General features: G+C 44.1%; 1 protein-coding gene across 4 annotated transcripts in view; it reads left to right on the top strand.

Annotated features, from left to right (window-relative positions):
• gabra2b (gamma-aminobutyric acid type A receptor subunit alpha2b) overlaps positions 1–25,590 on the top strand; it is a 154,555-nt gene that overhangs the window by 5,272 nt on the left and 123,693 nt on the right. Inside the window, exons 1-2 of one of the 4 annotated variants that reach the window (XM_061929357.1) lie at positions 17,221–17,542; positions 22,289–22,411. In XM_061929357.1, the coding sequence (XP_061785341.1) occupies positions 22,344–22,411 (68 nt within the window). In that variant the 5' untranslated portion in view covers positions 17,221–17,542; positions 22,289–22,343. Of the gene's footprint in view, positions 1–17,220; positions 17,543–22,288; positions 22,412–25,590 lie in introns of those variants that run through there. The other 3 variants (XM_061929356.1, XM_061929355.1, XM_061929358.1) reach the window with 3 other exon arrangements.

Below are 25,590 nucleotides of genomic sequence, written 5' to 3' on the forward strand. Positions count from 1 at the left end.
TGTGTGTGTGTGTGTGTGTGTGCGTGTGTGTGTGTGTGTGTGTGTGTGTGTGTGTGTGTGTGTGTGTGTGTATTCTATTCCTACCCTTCTTGAGACATCAACAAGGAAAAGTACCTTCCATATGAGGACCGGTGAACAAGAAATCATGGTCCCAATACGGAAAACCATCGCATCTATTAGAGAATATCTCATTTGCACCCCTGGTGGTGAAATCTATCAAAATTAGGGTGGTCCCAAAAAGGAGGGATTTTTCAAATTGACTGTGTGTCAGTTTTAAAAGTGCTCTCCCTCTGGTCAACATATGAAATAACAAGTGTATGTAAAAAAAAATTAAGTTCTCCCCTTCTGGCCAACATATGTAATAACAAGTGTGTGTAAGAAATTGAAATGTGCCCCCTTTAGCCAAAATTAATTAAAAAATAAATAAATATGCAGATAGAGACATACTGTAATAACTTGAAGTAAATAATAGAGTAAAAACCAATTACAACTAAACGTTTATCTTTTTTACATTTACATAGTATGTATATATTATTAATGTTGTAAATGAAAATCTTCATATATCTATCTACAAAGGGTGGTCCTAAAGAGGTAGGCATTTTTCGGAGGTCTCAAGAAGGTAACAAATACAATATTGTGTGTGTGTGTGTGTGTGTGTGTGTGTGTGTGTGTGTGTGTGTGTGTGTGTGTGTGTGTGTGCCGTGTTACTATTTTAAAGCCCTCCAACACCCACACATCCCACATTTGGAATATCTCTCATTTCACCTGGCAACCACATCCTCGTGATGTCACGTGATGCAGGGATGTTTCCGAGCGTGCTGAGGAAGAGTGTGAATGCCCACGCTTTTTCTCGCTCTGCTGTTTGTGCGCAAAGCCAGCAGTTCATTTCAGTCGCAGATAAAAATGGACTTTTTGTAGAAAGTGTGTGTGCTGAATTGTTGATACAACACGATAAAAAAAAAACCAAACAAAACATACAAAAAAAAAACACACACATACATCGCAAGCTATTTAGTTTCCATGGAAACCTGAAGCAAATGAGTGAGTGCAGCACAGTGCCACGTTAATAGCTTAGGTCTGGAAAAATGCATTTTTGTTCACATAAGCTATATAGCTTATTAAGGTATATGATTGATAGACTGACCTGTATAACGGGCACAGGCAGAGCATGTTGCACGAGGTATTATTTGGCAAATAACGTGAACTCCATAAGAAACTTGGTTGTCTTCTTGTGTGTTACTGGAGGCTCCATACTGCACTGAAAACATGGTTTAGTCCTTCATATTCATGCTGATTGTAGACTATTTTGAGTTGTTCTGGTTATAATGTAAGGTGATGGTTATCATTAATAACGAGGCAGGAGAAGCGATTGCATCAAATATTTGAGGTGCCTATGTTTCACGTGTGCAACATGGGCTTTGACTTTGTGTGTCTTTCTCGTTATTTTTGTAGTGCAAAGTTCTTGTGGGCATCTCTCTGTATTTGTGGCTTAGTCATACTTACCAACATTGCAGACGACCAAACCAAGGATGGATTTTATGCACAGCTTAAAGGCCTACTGAAATGTGATTTTTCTTATTTAAACGGGGATAGCAGGTCCATTCTATGTGTCATACTTGATCATTTCGCGATATTGCCATATTTTTGCTGAAATTATTTAGTAGAGAACATCGACGCTAAAGTTTGCAACTTTTGGTCGCTGATAAAAAAGCCTTGCCTGTAACGGAAGTAGCAGACGATATGCGCGTGACGTCACAGGTTGTGGAGCTCCTCACATCCGCACATTGTTTACAATCATGGCCACCAGCAGCGAGAGCGATTCGGACCGAGAAAGCGACAATTTCCCCATTAATTTGAGCGAGGATGAAAGATTTGTGGATTAGGAAAGTGAGAGTGAAGGACTAGAGGGCAGTGGGAGCGATTCAGATAGGGAAGATGCTGTGAGAGGCGGGTGGGACCTGATATTCAGCTGCGAATGACTAAAACAGTAAATAAACACAAGACATATATATATATATATATATAATAAATGATAAATGGGTTTTACTTGTATAGCGCTTTTCTACCTTCAAGGTACTCAAAGCGCTTTGACAGTATTTCCACATTCACCCATTCACACACACCTTCACACACTGATGGCGGGAGCTGCCATGCAAGGCGCAAACCAGCACCCATCAGGAGCAAGGGTGAAGTGTCTTGCCCAAGGACACAACGGACGTGACGAGGATGGTAGAAGGTGGGGATTGAACCCCAGTAACCAGCAACCCTCCCACTCTACCAACTTCGCCACGCCGTCCCCCATATACTCTATTAGCCACAACACAACCAGGCTTATATTTAGTATGCCACAAATTAATCCCGCATACCAAACACCTCCCCCCTCCCGTCCATATAACCCGCCAATACAACTCAAACACCTGCACAACACACTCAATCCCACAGCCCAAAGTACCGTTCACCTCCCCAAAGTTCATACAGCACATATATTTCCCCAAAGTCCCCAAAGTTACGTACGTGACATGCACATAGCGGCACGCACGTACGGTAAAGCGATCAAATGTTTTGAAGCCGCAGCTGCATGCGTACTCACGGTACCGTGTCTGCGCATCCAACTCAAAGTCCTCCTGGTAAGAGTCTCTGTTGTCCCAGTTCTCCACAGGCCAATGGTAAAGCTTGACTGTCATCTTCCGAGAATGTAAACAATGAAACACCGGCTGTGTTATCCGGCACAACAGTCAGGGGGTGCATTCTACGGCGGGGGTGCGGTATCCGGCACAACACCTGCCGCAATACACCGCTTCCCACCTACAGCTTTCTTCTTTGCTGTCTCCATTGTTCATTGAACAAATTGCAAAAGATTCACCAACACAGATGTCCACAATACTGTGGAATTTTGCGATGAAAACAGACAACTTAATAGCTGGCCACCATGCTGTCCCAAAATGTCCTCCACAATCCGTGACGTCACGCGCAGACGTCATCATACCGAGACGTTTTCAGCAGGATATGTCGCGCGGAATTTAAAATTGCACTTTAGTAAGCTAAACCGGCCGTATAGGCATGTGTTGCAATGTTAAGATTTCATCATTGATATATAAACTATCAGACTGCGTGGTCGGTAGTAGTGGGTTTCAGTAGGCCTTTAATAACTGGCAGAAGGAGTGAGTTCCCATGTGCGGGTTTGGCCATGGTACAATTATTCCTCTCAAAGGTAGCTCTGCCTTATAATTCCTCCAAAAACATTGTGCCTTTGCATTAAAAATAATCAGCATAACCAGGAAATAGGCCACAAAATAAAAAAAACTACTATAATGCAGTCTTATTACAAAATGAAATAACTTAAGGATGTATAGTACCACAATATCATTATTGATAGTATATTGTTTGTAGTGTCACCTTTAGCAGTATCGTCATAAACAGGAGTATTGAGGTTGACCTATCACTTTAAGAATAGATGGCTTGTTGCCGAGGAAACAGGACAGTGAAGGGTTTAGCATTTGCAGTTTTGCCTCGTGCTAACATGCATCTGACAAACAACATACTGTATACTCGCTCTATTTATCATGTTCTAAAAATGTCTCACAAGCGCATGTAGTTGTGCGTGCGAGCGGGAAGGTAAGATGGTCGGCGTGCTTGCCAGGATCTACACTGTCCATCACACGGCGCGCCGAGACGAGGCTGTGCTACTTTGGCTTGCTGGAGCAGAAAATCAACAATGGAAATGGAACTGCTGACAGTAAAGACTCCTACTGTTTTACATCTGTGAGATGAATTACTGCGTCTGTCCAGCAGGGGTCAGTGTGTGTTACTGTACAAGTGGCTTCAGGTTGATGGCTTAGGTCAGGGGTGTCCAAACTTATTGACCAATCCCTGAGACACAAAAACAAAGCTTGTAAAATGTCAATGAATAAATAACAGCGTGCTTTATGTAAAATGTGGTGACAAATACCATCACCCTAACAAACTCATCAAATATATATATATATATATTTTTTTTTTAATATGTCCTGTCCAGCCGCTCAGGCAAATTACATTGTTGATTTAGATGCCCATATTTGCAGTACAGATTTGCTTTACAAAAGAGAAGTGTAGGATACTTCTCCTGTTGCCTTGTTTGTGTTTGACTTTATTAAATGGATGCATTTAATGTGTGACACCGTCATATTTATAATGGTGCAGCACTAGAACAAGTGTTACATAAGGGTTTGATCCTTGTCCATGTCCATGTCACGTTAAAGCAGGGGTTACCCTACAGTGGGTTTTTTTGTTTGTTAATTTTGTTATTTTGCACTAAAAATAAATCAAAACACTTTTTTTTTTCATATCATATGTTCTTAAACTTCTGACCTTAAAACATCTTAGCCCCAGGGCCTTGGATTAGGTTTAGTACAATACTTCAAGTTTAAACACTTTGTAAAACCCAATAAAAAAAAAAGACTGGCACATTTAGTTAGTTACCTTCTTTGCAAAGACTACCTTCTGACTACGACAAGCCTATTACTCATGTGCGATGAGTTCTTTCTTGAATTCAAATCAATCAATCAATCAATGTTTATTTATATAGCCCTAAATCACAAGTGTCTCAAAGGGCTGCACAAGCCACAACGACATCTTCGGTACAGAGCCCACATAAGGGCAAGGAAAAACTCACCCCAGTGGGACGTCGATGTGAATGACTATGAGAAACCTTGGAGAGGACCGCATATGTGTCATATTGATTTTAAAAAACGCAGAGAGGAAACAAACGCTTTTGGTGTTGTTTTCGCCAGTTCCAGGTCCTGAAATGGCTGTTAAAGTGTCCCAACTTCTCGAAATATATTCTCAGTCATTTACTTTTCAGGTGGGATACATGATTTATGATCTACAATAGACTTAGAGGGAGCAAGGAAGCAGCAGACCACTCGATGATGTAAACATAGGTACACATGGTAGTGATCACGGCGCTGCTATAAATAGATTGTCCACGTTAGCGCTTGTAATAACAATACCACTAATACTTGGTTAATATTCAAGTCACTTAACGTAAATGGAGTATTGTTGGCACTTTTTGAATGGTCATTTATTGGATTTTATGTGCGGATTAATGGAGCTCCCATTGGCTACGCTATAAGCGGACTTTTATTTACATGTATATATATATATTTAGAATGCATTTAAAAAAATGTCCATCCGTCGTCGTCGGCATCCTTCCATAGGGGTAGATCCAAAAAGGGGGGGGGGTCTCACTGGGATGGTCCCTCCCACGGACGGAGATGGCCCCTGGCACCTGTTTCTTTCGCCAATCGGATGGGCTTAGAACCTGTATCTGCTGGAGTAACCTCTCCAGTGGACCTCTCCAGTGGATCTACATGGCCTGGGCATGGAACTATGGAGGGCAAACTGTTGTCCAGGCAGCAAGCCCCACCTCTCCGCATGGCTGGTGGATCCAAGGGAGCGACGAGTGTCGATACAACTTGGCACCAGCGACGCCGCAGGAGTTGCCGGAATGACGCTACAACATCAAACCGCCTTCAGGACTTCGGCTCCTGATTTTCTGTCGGGTTTTACTCCCTTAGCCTTACCCTCAAGTGGGTTGACCGCAAGGCAGCAGTGGTTTTGAGATTGGAGATTTCCTTCTCCTAGATGGGCTGCCTTACCAGGTTTACGAGCCCTATCTGCCCGAATGCGGCAGGTAGCACGGGGGTACATCTTACCCGTGGCGGTATAAGCCCGACCTGACTATATCCGTCGTTATGTGTTTAATAATGATTGTGAACGATAGGCAAAATTCCCAAAAAAATAAGGTATGTTTTATATTTCATAAGAGAACAATGGAGGTTAGGGTTCTTAAAATGCACTGGATCCTTGCTTTCAAGTACACGTCTTGTTCCACCTGAAATGACACTTCCTCTCCTCCGCACAGACTTGATCAATATTCATCATCAGTCATTGCGCCCAATGGGGACACACTGCTGACATGACTGATCCTGATGCAATTCCTGGTAATAAACAAAGAGAATGCAAGTCAAGCAAGTTAAAGCTCGGTGTCTATTTCCTCTTCCACGCAGTCATTGTTGGACGTGGTAAAAGGCCCGGCGGTCACTTTTTATCGCAATGGCCTCCTTCATTGATCACCTGTCACAGGTATGGATCAGAGCAGAGATCGATAGAACGGTGGTCTGATGTTTGACGTGTAGTGCAGGGAGGCGGTGACTGTGTTTGAAAATGTTCGGACCCCTGAGGTCCATTTGTCTGTTTCGATGCATGTGTGAGCTTTTTGTGACTGCTTTGCTTTGCTGCCTCTTAATCTTGCAAAGTGCTGACTGATCATCCTGCTGCTGGTACCTACTGTTGTTTTAATGGCCGCCTTGCGCAGCCTCATGCAGCAATCGTCTTACAAAGCACAACATTGTCAACAATGTTTCTTCATCTGCTGGGATGGGATGGAATCCCAACAGATTGTGCGTTTATTTAATGTTCCCACATGCTCTCATGTGACACCGACAATCATGCATTCAAAGCAATTCTTGCACCCGACCATATCTACATGCATAGACTCACTCGGGTGCTGCCCCTGGGATTGGCTGATAAGAGGTGTACTTGTGACCTGTGGGTGTTTAAAACCTCAATCCCTGACGCCTTAAGAGTTGCGCTGGACAAAGAGCTAATGACCCTTTTTTTTTTTGGCTTGTTTCCTAACGCTATCGCCTGTCTGGTTAGACCCTGTCGGGTTTGATACTGAATAAAGTAGTGAAAATCAACTAACACAATGTCATTTTTTAACCTTTTCCACTAATTATACCTCCAATGGACGACAGCTACCCCATGCATCCATCCATCCATCCATCTTCTTCCGCTTATCCGAGGTCGGGTCGCGGGGGCAGCAGCCTAAGCAGGGAAGCCCAGACTTCCCTCTCCCCAGCCACTTCGTCCAGCTCCTCCCGGTGGATCCCGAGGCGTTCCCAGGCCAGCCGGGAGACATAGTCTTCCCAACGTGTCCTGGGTCTTCCCCGTGGCCTCCTACCGGTCGGACGTGCCCGAAACACCTCCCGAGGGAGGCGTTCGGGTGGCATCCTGACCAGATGCCCGAACCACCTCATCTGGCTCCTCTCGATATGGAGGAGCAGCGGCTTTACTTTGAGCTCCCCCCGGATGGCAGAGCTTCTCACCCTATCTCTAAGGGAGAGCCCTGCCACCCGGCGGAGGAAACTCATTTCGGCCGCTTGTACCCGTGATCTTGTCCTTTCGGTCATGACCCAAAGCTCATGACCATAGGTGAGGATGGGAACGTAGATCGACCGGTAAATCGAGAGCTTTGCCTTCTGGCTCAGCTCCTTCTTCACCACAACGGATCGATACAGCGTCCGCATTACTGAAGATGCCGCACCGATCCGCCTGTCGATCTCACGATCCACTCTTCCCTCACTCGTGAACAAGACTCCGAGGTACTTGAACTCCTCCACTTGGGGCAAGATCTCCTCCCCAACCCGGAGATGGCACTCCACCCTTTTCCGGGCGAGAACCATGGACTCGGATTTGGAGGTGCTGATTCTCATCCCAGTCGCTTCACACTCGGCTGCGAACCGATCCAGTGAGAGCTGAAGATCTTGGCCAGATGAAGCCATCAGGACCACATCATCTGCAAAAAGCAGAGACCTAATCCTGCAGCCACCAAACCAGATACCCTCAACGCCCTGACTGCGCCTAGAAATTCTGTCCATAAAGGTTATGAACAGAATCGGTGACAAAGGGCAGCCCTGGCGGAGTCCAACCCTCACTGGAAACGTGTCCGACTTACTGCCGGCAATGCGGACCAAGCTCTGACACCGATTATACAGGGAGCGAACCGCCACAATAAGACAGTCCGTTACCCCATACTCTCTGAGCACTCCCCACAGGACTTCCCGGGGTACACGGTCGAATGCCTTCTCCAAGTCCACAAAGCACATGTAGACTGGTTGGGCAAACTCCCATGCACCCTCAAGGACCCTGCCGAGAGTATAGAGCTGGTCCACAGTTCCACGACCAGGACGAAAACCACACTGTTCCTCCTGAATCCGAGGTTCGACTATCCGGCGTAGCCTCCTCTCCAGTACACCTGAATAGACCTTACCGGGAAGGCTGAGGAGTGTGATCCCACGATAGTTGGAACACACCCTCCGGTTCCCCTTCTTAAAGAGAGGAACCACCACCCCGGTCTGCCAATCCAGAGGTACCGCCCCCGATGTCCACGCGATGTTGCAGAGTCTTGTCAACCAAGACAGCCCCACAACATCCAGAGCCTTAAGGAACTCCGGGCGGATCTCATCCACCCCCGGGGCCTTGCCACCGAGGAGCTTTTTAACTACCTCGGCAACCTCAGCCCCAGAAATAGGAGAGCCCACCACAGATTCCCCAGGCCCTGCCTCCTCATAGGAAGACGTGCTGGTAGGATTGAGGAGGTCTTCGAAGTATTCTCTCCACCGATCCACAACATCCGCAGTCGAGGTCAACAGAGCACCATCCCCACCATACACGGTGTTGACACTGCACTGCTTCCCCTTCCTGAGGCGGCGGATGGTGGTCCAGAATTGCTTCGAAGCCGTCCGGAAGTCTTTTTCCATGGCCTCACCGAACTCCTCCCATGTCCGAGTTTTTGCCTCCGCGACCGCTGAAGCCGCACACCGCTTGGCCTGTCGGTACCTGTCTGCTGCGTCAGGAGTCCCATGAGCCAAAAGAACCCGATAGGACTCCTTCTTCAGCTTGACGGCATCCCTCACCGCCGGTGTCCACCAACGGGTTCTAGGATTACCGCCACGACAGGCACCAACTACCCTGCGGCCACAGCTCCAATCGGCCGCCCCGACAACAGAGGTACGGAACATCGTCCACTCGGACTCAATGTCCAGCGCCTCCCTCGTGACATGTTCAAAGTTCTTCCGGAGGTGGGAATTGAAACTCTCTCTGACAGGAGACTCTGCTAGACGTTCCCAGCAAACCCTCACAATGCGTTTGGGCCTGCCAGGTCTGTCCGGCATCCTCCCCCACCATCGCAGCCAACTCACCACCAGGTGGTGATCGGTAGAAAGCTCCGCCCCTCTCTTCACCCGAGTGTCCAAAACATGAGGCCGCAAATCCGATGACACAACTACAAAGTCGATCATGGAACTGCGGCCTAGGGTGTCCTGGTGCCAAGTGCACATATGGACACCCTTATGTTTGAACATGGTGTTTGTTATTGACAATCCGTGACGAGCACAAAAGTCCAATAACAAAACACCACTCGGGTTCAGATCCGGGCGGCCATTCTTCCCAATCACGCCTCTCCAGGTTTCACTGTCGTTGCCAACATGAGCGTTGAAGTCCCCCAGTAGAACGAGGGAATCACCCGGGGGAGCACTCTCCAGTACTCCCTCGAGTGAATCCAAAAAGGGTGGGTAATCTGAACTGCCGTTGGGCGCGTAAGCGCAAACAACAGTCAGGACCCGTCCCCCCACCCGAAGGCGGAGGGAGGCTACCCTCTCGTCCACCGGGTTGAACTCCAACGTGCAGGCTTTGAGCCGAGGGGAAACAAGAATTGCCACCCCAGCCCGTCGCCTCTCATTGCTGGCAACGCCAGAGTGGAAGAGAGTCCAGCCCCTGTCAAGAGAACTGGTTCCAGAGCCCTTGCTGTGCGTCGAAGTGAGTCCGACTATATCTAGCCGGAACTTCTCCACCTCACGCACTAGCTCAGGCTCCTTCCCCCCCAGCGAGGTGACGTTCCACGTCCCAAGAGCTAGCTTCTGTAGCCGAGGATCGGACCGCCAAGTGCCCTGCCTTCGGCTTCCGCCCAGCTCACATCGCACCCGACCTCTATGACCCCTGCTATGGGTGGTGAGCCCATTGGAGGGGGGACCCACGTTGCCTCTTCGGGCTGTGCCCGGCCGGGCCCCATGGGGCAGGCCCGGCCACCAGGCGCTCGCCATCGTGCCACACCTCCGGGCCTGGCTCCAGAGGAGGGCCCCGGTGACCCGCGTCCGGGCGAGGGAAATCTGGGTTCCTTGTTCGTGTTCTTCATAGAGGTCTTCGAGCTGCTCTTTGTCTGATCCCTCACCTAGGACCAGTTTGCCTTGGGAGACCCTACCAGGGGGCATAGAAGCCCCCGGACAACATAGCTCCTAGGATCATTGGGACACGCAAACTCCTCTACCACGTTAAGGTGGCAGCTCAGAGAGGAGCTACCGCATGCAGTTTGATAAATTACTATTTGATTCAGTGGAAGCAGCTTTTGTCAAAGCCCCTTGGACACTACCAAAACCTTGTTGTTGCTTAAATTGATTTATCACCAACAATAATGTCAAAATATGGACTGAATCAAATGTGTATGAAAATGTAGATTCAAGGAACTTTATCATCATACCAGCACACATGAGACACATAAGATGGCATAACATATAGGTCTCAGTTTTAGTCCAATGATTACCTCAAGAACAATATTATGTCCATAATGTAAATAGAATAGGGTATAAATGGAATAGGTTATAAATTGTTAAGTCGAGGACGCATGGTGATGCGTAGATTGTTCTTCCAAGACGCAGCAGGAACTTCGGAGGCAAAGGTGCAAGTAAGACAGTGATTTATTCTCATAAATCAGGCAGGAACAAACAAAAAAAGCAAGCGTGCCTATAGCTCGGGGAGCTAATGGAATAGCTGACAAGAAAAACATAAGGCCAAGCTAAAGGGTAGACGACGTAACTTGTAAGCAAATAAAAGCACCAGACCGAGTGAGGCGAGATTATTGCCAGGGAACAGGTGAACGTCCCGAACACTAATCAGAGGCAGGTGAACACAATGAATAACCATAGCATCCAAGGAGACACAAAACAGGGGTGCTGAAACAGAACTTAAACAACAAGTGAATCAAAAACGTAAATAAACTATGATCCGGACAACGGATCATAACATAAATAGCATAGGTTAATATGAATACATTATAACATAATAGATAAAAAAAACCCACAATAGATTGTGATCCTGCAGTGCAAAAAGAAAGTAAAAACAATGACAGCAAACCAAATCAAATAAAAGCTCAGTTCAGCACAGTTGGCACTGGTATTGGTATCTTTATCTCCAGAGCAACATCAGAGTTCAGCATCTAACAGATTTAGTCAAGGATCGTGTGGTCTCCATCCATCCATCCATTTTCAACCGCTTATTCCCTTTGGGGTCGCGGGGGGCGCTGGAGCCTATCTCAGCTACAATCGGGCGGAAGGCGGTGTACACCCTGGACAAGTCGCCACCTCATCGCAGGACCAACACAGATAGACAGACAACATTCACACTCACATTCACACACTAGGGCCAATTTAGTGTTGCCAATCAACTTATCCCCAGGTGCATGTCTTTGGAGGTGGGAGGAAGCCGGAGTACCCGGAGGGAACTCACGCAGTCACGGGGAGAACATGCAAACTCCACACAGAAAGATCCCCAGTCTCCCCACATTAAACAAAGACACGCACAGGCATCCTCCATAAATGGATACCCCCCGGACCAGGAGGATCGTCATACTCGCTTCGAGTGACCGCCGATGATGATGTGTGCATGTGTTTGTGTTTGTGCGCGTGCGCGTGTGTGTATGAGAGGCCGTTAGGGACATTATTCAGAATTACCTCTTACATACACTACTGAAAAGCTCTCACATAAACAACTGAAATGTTTTTCTCTCACACACACTTTGATTGATTGATTGAGACTTTTATTAGTTGGTTGCACAGTGAAGTACATATTCTGTACAATTGACCACTAAATAGTAACACCCGAATAAGTTTTTCAACTTGTTTAAGTCGGGGTCCACTTAAATTGATTCATGATACAGATATATACCATCAGATATACTATCATCATAATACAGGGGGTTACGTTTGGTTGTTATCATCACTTCAGTCATCAACAATTGAGAACAGAGAAATGGACATTGCAACAGTGTAGGTCTGACTTGGTAGGATATGTACAGCAAGTAGTGGACATTGAGAGAGAGAGAGAGAGAGAGAGAGAGAGAGAGAGAGAGAGAGAGAGAGAGAGAGAGAGAGAGAGAGAGAGAGATCAGAAGGCATAAGAAAAAGTATCTACATTTGATTATTAACAATCCGGGGAGGGTGTTAGTTTAGGGTTGAAGTTGCCTGGAGGTGTACTTTTATTGCGGTTTTGAAGGAGGATAGAGATGCCCTTTCTTTTACACCTGTTGGGAGCGCATTCCACATTGATGTGGCATAGAAAGAGAATGAGTTAAGACCTTTGTTAGATCGTAATCTAATGCTTTTCAAGCATCTCAGTAGTGTGTATAAGAGTGTTTCAGTAGTGTGTGTGTGAGAAAAAGATTTCAGTTGTTTATGTGAGAGCATTTCAGTAGTGTATGTAAGAGTGTTTCAGTAGTGTGTATAAGAGTGTTTCAGTAGGGTTTGTGAGAGAAAAACATTTTAGTTATTTACGTGAGAGCATTTCAGTAGTGTATGTTACAGTGTTTCAGTAGTGTGTATAAGAGTGTTTCAGTAAGGTTTGTGAGAGAAAAACATTTCAGTTGTTTATGTGAGAGCATTTCAGTAGTGTATGTAAGAGTGTTTCAGTAGTATGTATAAGCGTGTTTCAGTAGTGTGTATAAGAGTGTTTCAGTAGTGTGTGTGAGAGAAAAACATTTCAGTTGTTTATGTGAGAGCATTTCAGTAGTGTATGTAAGAGGTAATTCTGAATAATGTCCCTAACGGCCCCTCATATGTGTGTGCCCCTTGGGTGCATCACAACTGACTTAATTATTTATTAATAGAACTGTTGTGTTTAGAAATCATTGATGTAAATTATATTAAAAATTGAGGAGCGGAAGTGAACAAATGTGTAAGTAATTGCTATGGAAAAGAGGGAAGGATTGCTTCTTTACTCCTTATTGGACATGTTGTAAAGAAAAACGTGACATGTGTGATGCGTGTTAGGAAATCAACTTCAAAACCACCAAAGCAAATAAACGCCTGATCATGAGCATAATCGATATTGATCATCAGCAGCCGGGATGAACAAAGTGCAGTCAGTCCCAGGCATACTTGCCAACCCTCCTGGATTTTCCGGGAGACTCCCGTAATTCAGCGCCTCTCCCGAAAACCTCCCGGGACAAATTTTCTCCCGAAAATCTCCCGAAATTCAGGCGGAGCTGGAGGCCACGCCCCCTCCAGCTCCATCCAGACCTGAGTGACGTATCGACAGCCTGTTTTCACGTCCGCTTTCCCACAATATAAACAGCGTGCCTGCCCAATCACGTTATAACTGTAGAATGATCGAGGGCGAGTTCTTGGTTTCTTATGTGGGTTTATTGTTAGGCAGTTTCATTAACGTCCTCCCAGCGCGGCAACAACACAACAGCAGTCACGTTTTCGTCTACCGTAAAGCAGTTCGTCTGCCGTAAACAGCAATGTTGTGACACTCTTAAACAGGACAATACTGCCACCTACTGTACATGCATATGTGACAATAACATCTAGGGCTTTTAGAGAGTGCAGTGCACAACTGCGCACACAACAAGGAGACGAAGCAGAATGCATCATCAGAGAGGGTGTTCAGCATGGTTAGAAAAATAGTGACAGATAATAGAACAAGGATGGACAATTCAACCCTTAACTCAACAATGAGTAGATGAGTGTTATGTGTGTGTATATGTGTAAATAAATGAACACTGAAATTCGAGTATTTCTCTTATATATATATATATATATATATATATATATATATATATATATATATATATATATATATATATATATATATATATATATATATACATAATAAAATAAAAAATAAAAATATATATATAGCTAGAATTCACTGAAAGTCAAGTATTTCTTAGACTTAGACTTAGACAATCTTTATTGTCCCCGAGGGGCAATTTGGTTTGCAGCAGTAGTCATTAAAAAACAAGGTTCAACAGTAAAACAAGGTACAACAGTAAAAAACAAGGTGCAACAGTAAAAACGAAGTACAACAGTAAAAACAAGGTACAACAATAAAACAAGGTACAAATACATACAATACATACAACATACAAACCATCATGAAAGCATTGAGCTATAAACTTGTGGAAGACCCTTGCTTCCGGGTGAGTTCTCAGGACCATCAACGGACGACATCGTCGGGAGCAGGTTTAGACTTCTTTATTTTTCAATATAAGAAAGTCTTTTGCTGGCTGCTTTTCAGCTCCGCCTCCACCTGCTGCTCGATCCGCTTCCCGCTTTTCAGCCGGCCGCGTCTCCGTCTTTGTCGTCTCGCTCTCGCTGTGGACTGTGCTCCGCGTCTTGCCTCTGGCTCTCCACCTCTCCCCCCGTCTCTCTCGGCTGTCACGCTTTTATACACAGACAGATTATCTGATTGTGCCCAGCTGCCCGCCCCACGCAACTGTAGTCCATTTGGACTCGGGTCCGCAGGCCACGCCCCCTCACCGCCATCTTGGAGCGGGCCCCGGTGTCGGACCGCCGGCCCCGCCTCTCCACAAAACTAAAAACTAAAAACATTTGTAAAACAATAAAAACTAATCATCACACGTCGCTTCCCACTAAAGTGACTGCATAGCAGCTAAGCTTCTTTAAGAAGCTCATTTATAAAGGCAACAGCTGAGGGAACAAAAGATCTTATGTATCTGTTGTTTTTGGCCTTTCTATTAGTAGGGGCGTACCTGTATCCTGAGGGTAAGAGCATAAACTCTGAGAAGAGAGGGTGCTGAGGGTTGACCAGAATTGCCTTTGCCTTCTGGATGACTCTGGCCTAACAGATCTGGTTCAGGGGGTTCAAGGTAGTGCCTATGATCTTTTGGCACACCTTGATTATACCGCCCAATCTATTTTTATTGGCCACACTGAGGTTACCAAACCAGGAAGTGATGGAATAAGTTAAAATAGATTCAATACAAGATGAATAGAACATCCTCATCAGTGTCCTATCAACCTGAAAACCCCTCGGTCTCCTCAAGAAAAACAGCCTCTGATTGGCCTTCTTACAAATACGGTCATCTCCGGGTTGGGGAGGAGATCTTGCCCCAAGTGGAGGAATTCAAGTACCTCGGAGTCTTGTTCACAAGTGAGGGAAGAGTAATGCGGACGCTGTATCGATCTGTTGTGGTGAAGAAGGGGCTGAGCCGGAAGGCAAAGCTCTCGATTTACCGGTCGATCTACGTTCCCAACCTCACCTATGGTCATGAGCTTTGGGTCATGACCGAAAGGACAAGATCACGGGTACAAGCGGCCGAAATGAGCTTCCTCCGCCGGGTGGCGGGTCTCTCCCTTAGAGATAGGGTGAGACGCTCTGTCATCCGGGGGGAGCTCAAAGTAAAGCAGCTGCTCCTCCACATCGAGAGGAGCCAGATGAGGTGGTTCGGGCATCTGGTCAGGATGACACCCTAGGGAGGTGTTTAGGGCACGTCCGACCGGTAGGAGGCCACGGGGAAGACCCAGAACACGTTGGGAAGACTATATATCCCGGCTGGCCTGGGAACGCCTCGGGATCCCCCTGGAGGAGCTGGACGAAGTGGCTGGGGAGAGGGAAGTCTGGGCTTCCCTGCTTAGGCTGCTGCCCCCGCGACCCGACCTCGGATAAGCGGAAGAAGATGGATGGATGGATGGACAAATACGGTCAGTGTTGGCATCAAAGGTCAATTTATTGTCTAAAATTGTGCCTAGATACTTGTAATTTCTTATATATATATACCGTATTTTCCGCACTATAAGGCGCACCGGATTATTAGCCGCACCTTCTATGAATTACATATTTCATAATTTTGTCCACCAATAAGCCGCCCCGGACTAAAAGCCGCGCCTACGCTGCGCTAAAGTGAATGTCAAAAAAACGCTGCGCTAAAGTGAATGTCAAAAAAACAGTCAGATAGTTCAGTCAAACTTTAATAATATATTGAAAACCAGCGTTCTAACAACTCTGTCCCAAAATGTACGCAAATGTGCAATCACAAACATAGTAAAATTCAAAATGGTGTAGAGCAATAACTAGCAACATAATGTTGCTCGAACGTTAATGTCACAACACACAAAATAAACATAGCGCTCACCTTCTGAAGTTATTCTTCATTCGTAAATCCTTCGAATTCTTCGTCTTCGGTGTCCGAATTGAAAAGTTGCGCAAGCGTGGGATCCAAAAATGGCCGGCTCCGCCTCGTCGAAGTCATCGGATTCAGTGTCGCTGTTCTGTGAATCCTGCCTTCCGGAAAGCTCGGACCACAGTTGTGACCGAAACTATCTGCCCAGGCATTTACGATCCACTGGCAGATGTTGGCGTATGTCGACCGGCGCTATCTGCCCGTCTTAGTGAAGGTGTGTTCGCCTTCGGAGCTGTGTGAAAAAAGCCACCCGGCCTCTTCGCGTAAACTTCCCTTAACCACTCGCTCATCTTTTCTTCATCCATCCATCCCTTCGAGTTAGCTTTTATGATGACGCCGGCTGGAAAGGTCTCTTTTGGCAAGGTCTTCCTTTTGAATATCACCATGGGAGGAAGTTTCTGGCCATTAGCATGGCAAGCTAGAACCACAGTGAAGGACGACTTCTCATTCCCTGTGGTGCGAATATTCACCGTACGTGCTCCCGTTCCACAGGAATATCAGTTGCTGTGAAATACGGTAGTAATCCGTGTGCGGATGGAGAGATTGCGTCTTTTTATGAACCGGATCCTTGTCCTTTGTAGGAGCCATTTTGTGGTCTTTACAGATGTAAACAGGAAATGAAACGTACGGTGATATCCGCGCGTTTTTTCTTCTTCTTCCGGGGGCGGGTGGTTGCTTAAAGCGCTTCCTGTTCTATGGGGGCGGGTGCTTTCCTTGGCGGTTGCTTGCGTAGAAGAAGAAGCGCTTCCTGTTCTACCGGGAAAAAAGATGGCGGCTGTTTACCGAAGTTGCGAGATCGAAACTTTATGAAAATTAATCGTAATAAAGCGCACCGGGTTATAAGGCGCACTGTTAGCTTTTGAGAAAATTTGTGGTTTTTAGGTGCGCCTTATAGTGCGGAAAATACGGTATATATATATATATATATGAAATACTTGACTTGGTGAATTCTAACTGTAAATATATATACTTCTCCCCTCTTAACCACGCCCCCCCCCCCCCCCCCCCCCCCTCCCGAAATCGGAGGTCTCAAGGTTGGCAAGTATGCTCCCAGGATGGGGCCAGTAACTACCTTTAGGACCCAGTGTGTGTCCTCCTCCTCCTCCTCCTCCTCGCGCAGAAGCGTGTAGTTTAGTGCGGAGATGAGAGGACTCAATGTGCTCCTTCTTGCTTATCACGACTCACATCGACAGCTGTGAGGACAATGCTCAACACCTTTTGAAATATATGTATATATTTTTTTTAAATCTTTATTTATGTATATATATATTTGTATTCTTCCATTCCGAAGCAACACATTGGTGTGATTTAATGGCAGCGACGGCATTCCATGTGAGTGGACTATGACGCGCCTCTCGAGCTCCTGTCAGCACATCAGGACTCAGCTGCGCGTTCATGCTCACTTCTTCTCCTTTGCATCTTCGACGCCCGCGGCTGGACACATCACTTACCGCTGCACTTGAGGTGAGTGCCTGTGTGGAGGTGGGCGTGCGTGTGTGCGTGCGCGCGCCGTGACACACGCATCCATCGTGACACGGCGTGGCGGCGCCGAGAAAAAGCGGCCATTCGTAATGGGATTTGTCTAAATAGGATCTTCTATGTTTTTTCGTTTCATGAAAAGTGGCGCTAAGGTGATTGAGTATTTTTGGCAACAGCGGTGTGTGTGTGTGTGTGCGTGCGTGAGACGTGTCACAGAATACTAATTACCCAGGGTGTGCGCATCGAACCAAATATCGATAGCGTCGATATCTACGGCGGCTTTATTAACGGATCGATACCAGCGTGATGAATTTGACATGTTTTGAGGGGGGGGAATGACAGTATATTGTTTTTCCAATGATAATGACACATGTCAATATGTGTATTAGGAATTAAGGAACAATTCCTGGAAAGTACTGTAAATAAACACAAATAGGGGAAACACACCACCCTGTTTATTTCTTCAGACAGCGTTTATTACATATACGGTTCTGACTGCACTTATGATTTGAGTTTATTTCGAACATGTATCTGCATCATGTAATCTCCATTCTCATTTCTCTGTACAGCATGTTCGAAAAGGAGTAGGAAGAAGCAAAGTTTATTTAATCCTACCCCTTTTCCATTTCATAGCAATTACTGACACATGTGTTCCTCTTCTCATCTTGTAACACAATTTACATCATCCATCCATCCATCCATTTTCTACCGCTTATTCCCTTTTGGGGTCGCGGGGGGCGCTGGAGCCTATCTCAGCTACAATCGGGCGGAAGGCGGGGTACACCCTGGACTAGTCGCCACCTCATCACAGGGCCAACACAGATAGACAGACAACATTCACACTCACATTCACACACTAGGGACCATTTTAGATTTATATCAATGAATTCTAAATACAACAGTTCCGGTAAGTCAGTCATCATTCACATTGAGACCCGAATAATGTGTAATTTTCACAATGTTTATCAAAATTATTCTCCATTGTGCTTTGTAAATACCTCTTAAATTGGATCATATTAGTACATGGTTTGAGTAAGGCGTCCCGTCAACAACGAATTGCAAGAGTTGCCCAGGAAGTCATTTCACAATAAAGGTAACAGTGATGAATTTGACATTTAAAGAAAACAAAATAGTGTATTGTGCAATGATAAATGTTATATGCCAACAACTATTTGAATACAAGGGAAATTTCCTGCAAAGTAATTGAAAATACATTGGTGCAATGATAGAAGATGATAATAATACATGTCGATATTTGCATTTAAAAATAAGAGACATTTCCTGTAAATAAATAAAAGGGAAGCACACCATTGGTTTGTTCTTTGGACAGCGTTTATTTTCAAACAACACATACAAGTAACTCTATGCAGCATCGTAAAGTTTCTGTCAATAATTGTAACAGTTACACAGAAAGTCACTTCACAATAAAAGTATCCGATTTATATTAGCTTAATTAATGAGACCTGTTTTGTTTGAAAAAAAACCCCAAAACAATTGGAAGTACATTGCTTGTGCTATGACAAATGTTAAATCATATTTGTCAAAATTTGCATTTGAAAATAAGGGAAATTCCCAGGAAAGTTAGGGAACATAATTAAGGAAAAAAATCTGCCTGTTATATTCCTTAGAAGTCATTTATTTTCACATTAGTAGCTTGTCTGTTTCAAAAGGTAAAGCAGTATCGTAAAGTGTTCCTTAAGAATGATTTACGACAGTTGCACAGAAAGTAATTTCACAATAAAAACAGTGTAACTTTAACAGTGGTCATCCTGCACATGCTAGAATCAAACCTGCAGTGAGCACAATTTATCATTTGTTATTATTATGTTTAAACTAGGGCTGTCAAACGGTTAAAACATGTAATTGCGGTTAATCACAGTTTGTTCATATTTAACTCAAAATTGGTTGCAATTAATCGCAGATAAATGTAATTTTTCGTCATTAATAAGTGTACAATAGACAGATTATTTTCAAGGTTTTATGACGGACAATTAGTTTGCTTTAATGAAATATACATTGGGCTTTTTTAAACAGCTCAACACCAAAAGGGCATAAACAAGCTTTTAAAGACAAAAAAAGAATTACCTGCAGTGCCTTGGTGTCTAGCCAGATTTTGTATTTTGTAGGAATGCAGAACTTGTATACCAGCTGTAGAAGCACTTGCATTCAGAGGGGAGGAGCTACACCATGTTTAGATACCAGTTTCACGTATTAACCTAAAATGTGGATTGTTACGATTATGGTTTGATTGTCAAAGATGTTAAGTAATGTAAAATGTGATATTTCTACATGAATAAATGCTTCTGATATGTTGTGCATTACATGTTGCATAAGTTAATGGTATTCCTATCTCTGTAAGACAATGTCTTAACCTTCTCTATTTATTATTAAAACAAAATATTCAGCCTGCTAAACATTCTGTAATTGCTGAATATCTATCAGAACAGGTTTTAAAATAATATAGACATTATTTCAATCTGCCAGAAAACTTTAGGTAAAAACATCCCATATTACATTACAAAACATCTTTGACAAAGCATAATCTTAACATAAGACCATTTTTCATTTTGTTATGTAGTTACAAGGATGTGAAGCGTAGCGCTATAATTGTGAAGCCAGAAGTGTGTGATTGGTATGAAAAGGTGTCTTGACATGTTTTGGTGAATATCTCAGATAAAAAGGACTTTAGACTTTCTCTCTACCATCTTCTTTTTCTGCTTAGCTTTTATTCCATCTTACCAAAACAGTACAAGTAACAATCTACATTTTATGGTATTAATACACTTAACTGTAATGTAAAGATGGACGTGAAGCTCCTTCTTACAACCGGCAAAGGCACCATCCAATGATGTCGTCTCACGTCGATTGAAGATAAAAAAGTCTTGCCTTGTTGAAGAATGACTTGCTATGGCTTTCTTTGTCCATTTATGTCCGCTATTTTCGAGCTTGTGGCGCAACAGTAACAGGATGCCATTACATTTCCCCACGCTATGGAACTGGGCTGAGGGACAAAAAGGGGTCAGGACACATACACGTCAATCGCGTGTTAAAAAAATGATCGCCGTCTAAAGGAACTTATAGTAACTCAGTAGCCTAGGGGTTAGAGCAGTGGTTCTTAACCTTGTTGGAGGTACCGAACCCCACTAGTTTCATATGCGCATTCACCGAACCCTCCTTTTTTATCAAATTCAAGACAAAGTTATTATATGTTTTTGGTAACACTTTAGTATGGGGAACATATTCTAAGTAACAAAGACTTAATTTAGAGTTTTTTGGACACTAGGGGAACATATTCTAAGTAACAAAGACTTAATTTAGAGTTATTTGGTTAGGGTTAGGGTTCGGGTTAGGGCCAGGGTTAGAGGGTTAGGGTTATAATAAGGCCATGCCGAATAAGGCATTAAATACTAAATAATGACTAGTTAAGAGCCAATATGTTACTAATTTGCATGTTAATAAGCAACAAATTAATGGTGAATATGTTCATACTAAAGTGTTACCATGTTTTTTTTACTGGTGCACAAAATGAACCGTGCATGAACATCACCTTGTTCAAAGAACAAAACCAACACAGTGCATAAGCTCACAACAAATTACACACCTGAAAATCAGTCTGACTTCTGCTGTTGTCGTATCCGTAAAATTATTTACACGATGAGTCGGGTGTGTCTTGACCTCCGCCGAACCCCTGAGCCCGACTCACCGAACCCCTAGGGTTCGATCGAACCCAGGTTAAGAACCACTGGGTTAGAGTGTCCGTCCTGAGATCGGTAGGTTGTGAGTTCAAACCCCTGCCGAGTCACACCAAAGACTATAAAAATGGGACCCATTATCCCTGCTTGGCACTCAGCATCAAGGGTTGGAATTGGGAGTTAAATCATCAAAATGATTCCCGAGCGCGGCCACTGCTGCTGCCCACTGCTGCTGCCCACTGCTCCCCTCACCTCCAAGAGGGTGAACAAGGGGATGGGTCAAATGCAGTTTCACCACACCTAGTGTGTGTGTGTGACAATCATTGGTACTTTAACTTTAACTTAACTTAACGTGTTATTATTGCGGCAACTTTGACAGCCCTAGTTTAAACCTTTGTTTAGAAAGTCCCATTTTGCAAGGGAGTCCTGCCACACATATTCATACACCAGTGTGGGTGGCAATGGGAGCAAGGTGAGTCAAGTGTCTTGCTCAAAGACACAACATCAGTGACAAGTACCAGGAACTCTCAAGTACAGTATGTGGAAAACTGCTCTACCATGTGAGCCTGCCCCCATTGATCGAGAGTTAAGTGGAGCAGTGGCAGCTAAAAACCACAGGATGGCATTTGCTACATACATGTACATAAAGAGTATAATAATAACATACAGTGTGACTTGTAAGTACAAAATAATATTGTCAGAGACACCATACGTGCTAGGGCAGAAAAGACACGACTCATGTGGTGTAACCATCTTTTTTTTTTTACCGGTGTGCTTTTAATTTGAAGGCCTTACTTTTGATTTAGTGATCTGAAATATTTCAAATAAAAAGTATTGGTATAAGTGTCAATATTGGCAATACTGGTCCTGTATGCACTTGGTATCAGATCGACAGCAAAATTTCAAGTATCGACTAACAGTACTAATTGCCAGCATCTCCTCCTCCCCTCCCTACACCCCCCTCCTCTTCCTCTGCTCCTTCCTCTCGGTTGGTTGTGTCCTGCATTGTATCTTGATGCGGCGCATGTGATCAATGAAGAAGGTCTCCTTGTGGTTGCAGTGGTGGTCCTGGTCGTGTCGGTGCCCAAGCAACCATGTGGAGCACCAGCAGTGCGCCTCTGCTCCTCTCCTGCCTGGCGCTCACGGCTCTGTGGAGAAGCAGGTGAGTCTCATGTGATTTGGGGAGATACCTAGAATACATGACGCGTTAATGGACCTCCCCTTCTCTCAACAATGCGTACTGGAAACCTGAAACAATTGATGTCTACATTCCCCTTCAATATACTAATGCTGTCTTTAATAACAACAATTCAGTCAAACATGAACCTTTCGACACGCAAAACTTACTGTGTACCCTATGGATTTACTTAACTGCAGAGAGTAGCTGGCATGTGTTAGGGTTTGTTACACTAAACCCCGCTTATGTCTATGTGGCTTGACTCCAACGAGTTCTATTCTTTTAATTTTTTTTTTAACCTGTTTAAGACTGTGCCGTTTATGTTGACAACCCGTCTGTGGTCTTAATTCTAAAACAAGACTGCTTAAATTTTTTCAACGTAAAAAGTGAGAGCCAAAGGGGTCCTTACTACTCAGTGGCCTAGTACCTGCTCAGTGGCCTAGTGGTTAGGTCAGGGGTCGGGAACCTTTTTGGCTGAGAGAGCCATGAAAGCCAAATATTTTAAAATGTAGTTCCGTGAGAGCCATATAATATTTTGTTAACACTGAATATAACTAAATGCGTGCATTTTGAAGAAAGACCAACATTTTTAGAATATAATAAGTCTCTTATTCTTTTTAATAGCATTGTTATTCTGAAGCTTACCAATAATAAATAAAATACTTCTTACCACTAATGCGACTTCTTGAACAGGTGCGGTAGGAAACGGATGGATGGATTAAAATGCATGAGAATGTTTTATATTTTGAAGGTTATTTTTCACATTGTGATTATCCGCGGAATTATTCATTACTTATCATTTCAAGCAATGTCAGCTAAGATTTATCTGAGAGCCAGATGCAGTCATCAAAAGAGCCACATCTGGCTCGAGAGCCATAGGTTCCCTACCCATGGGTTGGAGTGTCCGCCCTGAGATCGGTAGGTTCAAACCCCGGCCGAGTCATACCAAAGACTATAAAAATGAGACCCATTACCTCCCTGCTTGGCACTCAGCATCAAGGGTTGGAATTGGGGGTTAAATCACCAAAAATGATTCCCGGGCGCGGCCACTGCTGCTGCCCACTGCTCCCCTCACCTCCCAGGGGTTGAACAAGGGGATGGGTCAAACGGAGAGGACAAATTTCACCACACCTAGTGTGTGTGTGACAATCATGGGTACTTTAACTTTAAGTTAGTCATCCTGTGTTGCAGTATTGTTAGCTTTAATAACGCTAACCTGTTTTAGACGATCCCGTTTATGCCGACAACCCATCTAACTGTGTTCCTAATCCTGAAAAAAGCCTGCTTAAGTCGGTCAGCTTTTGTCAACAGATAAAGAGAGAGCCAAATGTGTCTTTTCTATGAAAAACAGGTCAGTTTATGTTGACATCCATCCATCCATCCATGCGTTGTAGTATCGTTTACTTTTTTTTTTTTCCTAATCTGTTTTAGACTGTCCCGTTTATGTCGACAACCTGTCTAAGTTGCCCAACTCATCAGGTTCTGGTCACCTCTGATCTTATTATTAAAAAGTGCCTGCTTAAGTCAACCGCGTTTGTCGACGTACAGAGTCGACCGCTTTTGTAGACATCAAATGCGGGAGCCAAAGGGATCACTTCTATGAAAAATGATCCGTTTATGTCGACATACTATTGTCAACAAAAATATTATTGCTAACCTTCTCAAAGAGTTATGTTTATGTCGGCAACCCGTTTAACTGATTTTGTATTACTAAAAAGTGTTCGCTAAAGTCCACCTGCCTTTGTCGACATAAAATGTGAGAGCTACATAAGTCTTTTCCATGAAAACTAGGTCAGTTTTTGTTAACATGTTTTGTAGTATAGTTCACTTCATTATTGCCAACCTGTTGTAGACGATTATGTTTATGTCGACAACTCATCTTAGTTGCCCAACTCATCAAGTGCTGGTCCCCTGTTTTATAGTCATTAAAAAGTGCCCACTTAGGTTGACTTATTTTGTCAATGTAAAATTTGTGACCCAAAGGGGTCATTTAGCTACTTTTTTAACCAGTAGCTTTTTCTGTAGCTTAGCTACTTTTACACCCATGTAACTAGGTAGCTTACATCAAAGCTACGAGCTACAAAGAGAGAAAATGGACTGCCAATTCAGGCCCCACAAAATACGGAGAAAATACAATGACCTGGATGAATGAGAACATCCATACTTATGGAGAAAATCCATGCTGATTGGTTGGTGTTTGTATGATGAGTCACAATTGGCTAAGGTTAGGGCGAAACATTACGGACTGGCCAATCAGAGGCAAGATAAGGCGGGTCATCGAAACTAGTAAGCAAAATCATAACAGTCACGCACTCATGTCACATGACGACGAGGGAGTGAGAGATCTACGGGAGGAATCCCTCCCGTAGATTAGATTTTTCTTTTTGTGATGAAAATAACGTGCAGGAAACTCACAATAATGCGTGTCCTTGGCCATATTCAGACAAATGTATATGTTTAGAGAAAACAATGGCTAAAACCTCACATTTTATTTGTTTACTCTGTAAACCAAAATCATAACTGCTCTCTTCATCTCAGACGTAGAACTCAAATTTAGGAACACACATTAAGGTGAGTTGAGTTCATGAAAAGTTTTACTGCACATAACCATTACTAACTGTTCCCAAACAACACACAAGTCATTGTTTTTTTTGTCAAGATATAGATGGATACTGGTTTTTACTGTAGGTAGAGAAAATGAATGACATTATAGGAGTGGGCCAAAGAAAAGGCAAACTAAATAAATACATACAGTAGTTGTAGGGTGTCCCCAGCTCAATGACAGATAGTTAATAGTAATGGACCCTTATTGGGTCCATTTGTACACTCTCAGTTACATTAACATTGATATTATCATGTTGACCTATAGATATGAATGCCATTAAAAGTGCCAAATGTAATAATTTCATGTCAAGTCATCATTAAATGACCCTGATAAGTCAATAGGCATGAATAAATCATGGTCTTTTCAAATAACTCTATATCTGATAACAGTAGCTCAGCCGAGATATGCTCATTTCAAAATTACATTCACAGCGCCGAAATCTTGTTATAGTTTTAATTTTGATGCCCCGCCCTCCACCGCTTCACCATTTAGAAACTTCGAGAGTGTGTCACATCCAGGTTGCCAGTTACGCACCGCCACCTTCGCCGAGCTACTGCCA

Source organism: Nerophis lumbriciformis, linkage group LG34 (genome assembly GCF_033978685.3).
Source record: "Nerophis lumbriciformis linkage group LG34, RoL_Nlum_v2.1, whole genome shotgun sequence".
In the NCBI taxonomy this organism is placed as follows: domain Eukaryota; kingdom Metazoa; phylum Chordata; class Actinopteri; order Syngnathiformes; family Syngnathidae; genus Nerophis; species Nerophis lumbriciformis.